The 7789-nt window shown below is 40.1% G+C and overlaps 1 protein-coding gene across 1 annotated transcript; it reads right to left on the reverse strand.

Moving 5' to 3' along the window:
- Window positions 1-585: 585 nt before the first annotated feature.
- Window positions 586-4317, reverse strand: LOC131349145 (SLAM family member 8-like). Its single transcript, XM_058384558.1, has 4 exons — window positions 4117-4317; window positions 1295-1640; window positions 724-1020; window positions 586-590 (listed from the first exon to the last, which is right to left on the reverse strand). Exons 1-4 carry the CDS (start codon window positions 4315-4317, stop codon window positions 586-588), a joined length of 849 nt encoding a protein of 282 aa, XP_058240541.1.
- Window positions 4318-7789: the final 3472 nt, after the last annotated feature.

Here is a 7789-nt window from a genome sequence, read left to right on the forward strand (position 1 = left end):
TCTGGAGTTTTCTTCCTGTAAGACACACCAGTATATTTCAGTATCTGAATCAGAGACTTTATCACTCCGGTGAAACAAATCTGATTTTTTCTTTAAAAAATTTCACATCATGATCATTTTCAACAGTTTGATTTGGATGTTTACCTTTTTAACTCTCTCTGCACTGTGAGCTGTAATTTTCACCTCAGTGTAAGTCAGTTCCTCAAGTTTCCTTACAAGCTAAAGACAAAAAATCAGATTAATTCTTAAACATAAGAAATGTAAAAACTAAACTAAACACTGGAACAGAAAGATTCATTTTCTTGCCTTGATGTTTTTCCTTTTCAGCCAAACCCACACAAATCCTGTTAGTATTAGTAGCAGGAAAACTCCAGCTGATATCAGGGCAGGAAGCAGTGAAGGAGAATGATCGTTTTTTCCTGTGAATATTATGATATTATTATAAATGTTGATTCTTAAACATATAACTACAATACACAATAATTATAATTATATTTAGGCTACAATCCCTGAAATCAGTGAAATATGAATCCTCTATGTACTTTGTCATGTTATGGTTGATATAAATGTCACTGAATGATGTCATTACACTACAGGAAGTTTACACACAGGCACTTCAGTTATCGACAATATTTCTGACCAATCAGATCACTCCATCATGAATATTCGTTATTCTTTTCCTAACTAGAGCAGAGTAATGAGAGTTTGGAGTCACTGACGTACCTGAGTTGTGATAACAGAGCTGTGTGATGCTGAGAGAAGTTGTTTTATAGCTGACAGGGTTTGCAGACACACAGATGTAAGTGGTAGTGTTCTCGTCATGGTGTTGTATTTGAAGTGAGAGATTGAGGGGAACACTGAGATCTGTGTTATTGGTGATGGAGATTCTCTCATTCTCTCTGTACCAGGATAACTTCACATCTTCTCCATTCTCCACAGTGCACAGGAGGAAACACGGCTCTGTGGAAATCACACTTCGGTTTCCTCTTTGATTTCTTATTACTGGAGCTGATACTGGAGCTAAGAAACAGAAACAGATTAAATACTTTAGTCATGTGAAGCAGAATGAAAGCCACTGTTTGATTATTCAACAGAAACAACAGCTTCTTATCTGCTCAGACATTTAAACAGCATGTCATCAGCAGAATTCTCACTCAGTGGATTCCATTACTCCAGGATTATTCCACAGCTGGATTCCCAGTTTATTCTTCACGACTCCTAGGTGTCCCCGTGTAATTATGAAGTTATCAGACTGAACATGGACATGAAGGAGACATGAAAGACTTTTTCTCACCATAAACACTGACACTGAAAGTCCTAGATGAGAGACGTCCAGCGATGACATGTAATAAATAAACTCCAGAATCAGTTCTGCTGATGTTCCTGATGGTTAAAGCTCCACTGATTCTGTCCAGCTGCAGTCGCTCTTTAAATCTCTCACTGATTTCTGTAACAGTTTCTCTTTTAAACACCTGACTAAACAATATTGTTTCCTCTGCTTTCTCAGGTCCATAAAACCATTGAATCTTAGCATCACTCTGAATTCCAGTTATCCCAGTATGGAGAGTTATAGTGGTTCCTTCCACTTCCTGCAGTGTGACCGTCTCATCTCCAGCTTCACACAGTAAACCTGCATCACAGATTCAGCTTCAGCTTCATCATTTCACTCACAAACTATACTGTGATCTGTGATTGTGAAGGAAAAACACAAACTTACAGCACAGCAGGAGAAGAAGAGTCCTGAGAGTCCTGATTTCTGTTAAAATATTCAGCAGCATGTTTCCGTTTCTCCTCAACATCATTATCAGTGAAGAATGTTGTGTTCAGTGCAGTTCTGTTGCTGCTCTACACGACCTTCCCTTACTGTTAGCTTAGCGTCTTTACTGTCCCACATCCATCAGAGCGCTGGGCGGAAGTCCTGTCTCAGTGTGTTCAGTCTCTATATACGCTCACTACACACTTTCCTCTCATCAATGAGACGTGCATTTAATATGAAATGACTATTTTAGATTCATTTAGTGGAGATAAAGTTTAAATTACACTTACAAGATCTGGAGACAAACCTGCAAGAATCCTAACAATCAAAATAATAATTTCATGTACATACAGTTCATTAGAGCTGAAGACCCTCAGGTAGTTCTTCTCTTCCATGCTTCTTTCTTATATGTGACATTTTTAACTGAGGTTTTAGACAATCTGCATGTGGAGATTTATCATTCAAAAAAGATTTATTTGCGCCACAGCATTGGCAGTTAGGTTAATTGTTCACAAAATGATGAAGAATTCACAGGCCTTGTGTAAAAATTTTAAGTGATGATTTTGCAGTGTAGTCGTCCATCACCACTTCCCCTTCACTGTGTGAGAGATGGAGAGCTGAACACTGAGAACCACAAACCTCTACACCAACTAGGACAACTGTCACTGTTTTGTCATTTCCTTTCTCTGCTAATAGTTTTGTGTATTCGGAGGTTGTTCATTACAAACACATGGTGACGGAACACTAGTCAGTATTTATGTAAAATGTTTAGTTATATGAGCGGCTTGGTAAATTTTAGAGCACAACTCGCAGCTCTGTAGATTTTTGTCTCCTCATCTGGTATTCAGGCTTTAATGTGTATCTCTGATGAATTAGTTATGCAGTAAACATTGCAACAAAGTAGCTTTACAGATATCCATGTGTAGTCAAGATTCCTAATAAAGATGTCTGAGGTGATAGTGGTGAGGGAAAACTCCCTGAGATGACATGAGAAAGAACCTTCAAAGGAAACAGACTGAAAAGGGAAAGCATCCTCTTCAGGGTAAAACCAGACAGTGATTCCTCTTCTACAGCTGGATGGATTAAAATCAAACAGCACTGAGTGTTGAAATGATGGTCATTATGAGTATTAGGGTTTTTACGATTACAGAAGAGTTTTAATGTTCACTATCATTTTTATCCAGTGAAGAACAGCTGTCACTTTTTTAAAAAAAAAAAATTAGGTTATGTTTCTAACCCGATTCCCTGAGAAAGGAAAGAGACGCTTGCCAGCAAGTCTATAAAAAGTTATCTATGTCACATCACTCCAGTTTCTACTTGTCTGAGGGGAGCATGAGTAGATGTTCAGCATGTGGCAAGCAATGCAGCATACCTTTTCCTTCTCAGGGAACCGGGCTCCATACATAATAGGGAATAGTGTTCTTTTGAAGGAACTCAATGCTGCAACATGGCTTGATGCTATCTGAAAGTCAATATCAGTGCCACCCCATGCCAGAAGATGTCTGTCCTGCAGGGCCTTGAGAGTGTCAAAGGCAACTACAGAAGCAGAACACTAACTAGCCCCATAGGATGTGAGACCCAGAGTGGGGTCCAAGTCCAAACTATGTAATCTGATACAAGTGTGTGGACAGGACTCCTAGAAGAATACTTCTAGTAGAATGAGCCCTAATACCTCTGCTTGCCCTGTGTCTTATAAGCCCAGGAAATCGCCTCCACGACCCAATGCGCTAGGCGCTGTTTGGATACTGGATTGCCATTACTTTGGCTGCCAAAGCAGAAACATCATACTGGCAGGGACAACTCCAGACAGCAGAGCTAAAGAATGAGCAGGAGCTGCAGTGAACACAACTGCACCTCGGAAACCATAGGTGGAGGGGAAGACTGTGCTGTTAAAGGAAACCTGCTGGGGGTTTTGTGACTACTTGGAGCCCTAAACCTTAAGCGACACATTTCCTTTTCGGTCTGCCTACTTCAAGACCTCCATGGTGTGCAGAGCTGCACCAGCCTGGCCTGCTGCCATGAAAGTTTTGTTTGAAAGTGCTGATGTAGCCCTACAAGGATTAGACAGCAAAACAGGCTTTATCAGCTCTGCCAAGGAAGAGGAGAGATAGCTAGCTAACATTTCTTTAATTTACGACTGCCAAATAATTAGAAGAAGCTGGGGTACACATGCAAGTAGAATGCAGGCTTTTCCCTGACTTCAATACCTCAGTGTAGAAGTCTGGAAAGAAAGGGTGTTTTCTGCATGGAGGCAGCACACAGCCTGATGTCAGGTAGTGGTCCTTAAGTTTAGAATGGACGACAGAAGCCTGCTCACCAGACTAATCCGAACTAAGTTTGGAAACGGCATGTGTAATCACCTTCAGCGGCTCTTTACATGCCACTGATTGCTCCTCCTTAGGAGACAATTCTGTGGCAGCCCACTCTTCATCAACATACACATCAAGCTCCTCAGAGTCTGATGCAGACAATAACAACATTTCATTCAGATCAGAAGAAATCACAGCGTGAGCTCCCAAAGCGGAAGCAGAGATGTAGGAGTCACTTGTTTCTTGTTCCATTTCCTCCAACTCAACATGTGATCCCTATGACTGAAGTCGACATGCTACTTTGGGCAGATGTGGGACCTGAGCCATGAGGTGCAGAGCAGAGCTTACAGAAAAGAAAATGCTTACATTTATAACAATCGGCTTTCTTTAAGAGCCGTGGTGCATAATGGTCACCAAAACAAACAAAACAAAGAGAATGTGTGTCATTTGCTGTGTTATAGCGCAGACATGAATACACACTTCTTTAGAGTTTTTTAGAAGACATAATATTAGTATTAGTATACATAGTATTTTATATCTAACTCTTTTCCCAATTTTTCCTGAAGACAAAGAAGCTGGAGTGATGTTATGTAGATGAAGCTACATGGAATTGCAGGCACGCATTGCTTCATCACATGACCCCTTTGGGTCAATAGATTGGCATGTTTTCACACAGAGCTTCAGACACTACTTATGCAAAGAGGCAGCATTGAGTTCCCTCGAAAGGAAAATGTTTCTAATAAGTAATGGCTTTAGTCCATCCAAGTGGTACACTGCTGTCCAGTTAGTAAAGAAATCAGGAAACCCAACTTTGTTTTTCTCCTTGATTGATAGTATTCCCATAATTTTACATCTAATGACTCCTAGGTGTCTGACCTCTTATTGAAGTTTTGGAATGAACATAGATATGAAGGAGACATGAAACACTTTTACTCACCATAAACACTGACACTGAAAGTCCTAGATGAGAGATGTTCAGTGATAACATGTAATAAATAAACTCCAGAATCAGTTCTGCTGATGTTCCTGATGGTTAAAGCTCCACTGATTCTGTCCAGCTGCAGTCTCTCTTTAAATCTCTCACTGATTTCTGTAACAGTTTCTCCTTTAAACACCTGACTGTTCAATATCTTTTTCTCTGCTTTCTCAGGTCCATAAAACCAAACAATATGAGCATCACTCTGAATTCCAGTTATCCCAGTATGGAGAGTTATAGTGGTTCCTTCCACTTCCTGCAGTGTGACCGTCTCATCTCCAGCTTCACACAGTAAACCTGCATCACAGATTCAGCTTCATCATTTCACTCACAAACTATACTGTGATCTGTGATTGTGAAGGAAAAACACAAACTTACAGCACAGCAGGAGAAGAAGAGTCCTGAGAGTCCTAACTTCTGTTAAAATATTCAGGAGCATGTTTCCGTTTCTCCTCAACATCATTATCAGTGAAGAATGTTGTGTTCAGTGCAGTTCTGTTGCTGCGCTATACGACCTTCCCTTACTGTTAGCTTAGTGTCTTTACTGTATCACATTCAACAGAGTGCTGGGCGGAAGTCCTGTCTCAGTTCACTCTAACGAATTGTATGTACTGAAATTATTCTCTTGCTTGTTAGATTTCTTGCAGTTTTTTTTCAGATCTTGAAAATGTAATTTAAACATTATCTCGACTAAATACATCTGAAAACGTCGTTTCATATCAAACACATATCTTATTGAGATGGAAAGTGTGTAGTGAGCATGTAGAGACTGCTCTCATGTAGCTCTTCTATTCCATGCTTCATTTTTATTTGTGACATTTTTAAATGAGGTTTTAGCCAATCAGCATTAACAGTTACTTTAGTTTGTACAGAATGATTAAGACTTCACAGGTCAAAAATATTAAGTGAAGATTTTGCAGTGTAGTCATCCATCACCACTTCCTCTTTACTGTGTGAGAGATGGAGAGAACCAACCACAAACCTCTACACCAACTACGACAACTTTCACTGTTTTGTCATTTCCTTTCTCTGCTAATAGTTTTGTGTGTCTTCAGAGGTTGGTCATTACGAACACATGGACACTGAACACTCATTGGTATTTATATAAAATGTTTAGTTACATGAGTGGCTTGTTAAAGATAAGAGCACAATGTAGATTTGAGTCCCATTATCTGGTTTTCAGTCTTAAATGTGTATATCTGTTGAATTAGTAGTGCAGTAGACATTGATACAAAACAGCTTTACAGAAATCCTGATGTAGTCGAGATTCCAAATGAACAAGTCAGACATGATAGTGGTGAAGGAAAACTCCCTGAGACAACATGAGGAAGAACCTTCAGAGGAACCAGGCTGAAAAGGGAAAGCATCCTCTTCAGGGTGACACCAGAGAGTGATTCCTCTTCTAGAGCTGTATGGTATAAAGTCAAACAGCACTGAGTGTTGAAAGGATGGTCATTATGAGTGTCAGTGTTTTAACATTTTATCTTCCATCTCCAAGTGAAGTTATATATACAGATTTATTCAGTGACCTTGGTATAAACTGTGTCTAATAAGTGCAGACTTTATTCCAGCCAAGTGGTTCACTGTTGTCCAGTTAATAAAGAAATCAGTAAAACCAACAAAGTTTTTCTTTTTGAATCCAATTTACTGGAGATAACAAAAAACAGATGTTTTATTCATGTACAGCAGGATTGATGCTTTTTTTAAATTATGCAACAGAATTAGTTATCAGAAATTTCAGTCAAAAATTTCCAGGTTTCTTCCATCTGTCTATTCCCAGTAGTTGTAATGCTTGTAGCATAGTGTAGAAAAGAAAACAAAAGGTTTATTGAACAACAAGTTATTAATTGGACAGTCTTCAGGGTGAGGGTTCTTCAGCATGCAGGTGGTAACGGCAGCGGCCAGAATACAGGAGACAGAGGTTAGTGGAGGATTTCGGAATGTGGCTGAGACTCTCTCAAACAAATGATACTTGTCAGTTTCTTGGAGAATGAACACAGAAATGGTAGTGACAGCACACTGGGGCTGAGAACCAGAGAGTGAGGGCTGAGGGAATCCAAGATGGCAGACAGGAGAGAGAAGTCAACTGATGGCTTGGGAAACAGAGGGGCAGGCAGACAGATTCCAGGTGGCTGGCAGAGATCAGGAAGAAAATAGGTAAGAAATATAGCAAGATTCAGACGCTCACAGGACAACAGGTCAGGTCCAAGTCTCAGATTAGATTCAGATTGCTAGAAGGTGTCAGCTCTCAAGCACAAAGCACAATCTGGCAGAGAAACAGGCCCAGCGTAGCTGCTTATATAGGACAGAGAAAGGAGCACAGGCGAAAGTCATCAGGTAATTAGAGTGGCAGAGTGAGCAGACAGGAGAGGGAGGGGGATAGAGAGAGGGCAGGTGAAAACCAGGAACTGGAGTAGCAGGATCCGGGTGAGGCAGTGGAGCAGGGATCATGACAGTAGTTTACTTTTTGGACTGAACATAGACAGTGTAAGAGATCCACTGTAGGAGGCATATTAGAATTTAAATGCAGAGTTTATTAAATTAATCACAAGCAGGCAATCCAAACAGAAAACAAGAATCAAAAGGAAGAATCAGTCAGAGGTCAAAACATGGGCAAGTCAGTGTGGCTAACAAATCCAAGAAACCTTGAAGAGGAAAACAGGTGAATACACAATGAGGCAATATAGACAGTAATGAAGGCCTTGCTATGCAATGAAATTGAGAATAATTTGCAATATGGTGAATGTG

The sequence above is a fragment of the Hemibagrus wyckioides genome, linkage group LG29 (assembly GCF_019097595.1).
Source record: "Hemibagrus wyckioides isolate EC202008001 linkage group LG29, SWU_Hwy_1.0, whole genome shotgun sequence".
NCBI classification, from domain to species: Eukaryota; Metazoa; Chordata; class Actinopteri; order Siluriformes; family Bagridae; genus Hemibagrus; species Hemibagrus wyckioides.

Bases quoted from the DNA above. Each gene is read 5' to 3' on its own strand.
- LOC131349145 (XM_058384558.1), bottom strand. From the start codon at position 4,317: ATGGAACAAGAAACAAGTGACTCCTACATCTCTGCTTCCGCTTTGGGA. The intron at 1,641-4,116 runs GTGATTACACAT...TGAAGCTGAATC, and splicing joins CATGTAAAGAGCCGCTGAAG to TGTGATGCAGGTTTACTGTG. The intron at 1,021-1,294 runs GTGAGAAAAAGT...TCTGTTTCTTAG, and splicing joins TTTCAGTGTCAGTGTTTATG to CTCCAGTATCAGCTCCAGTA.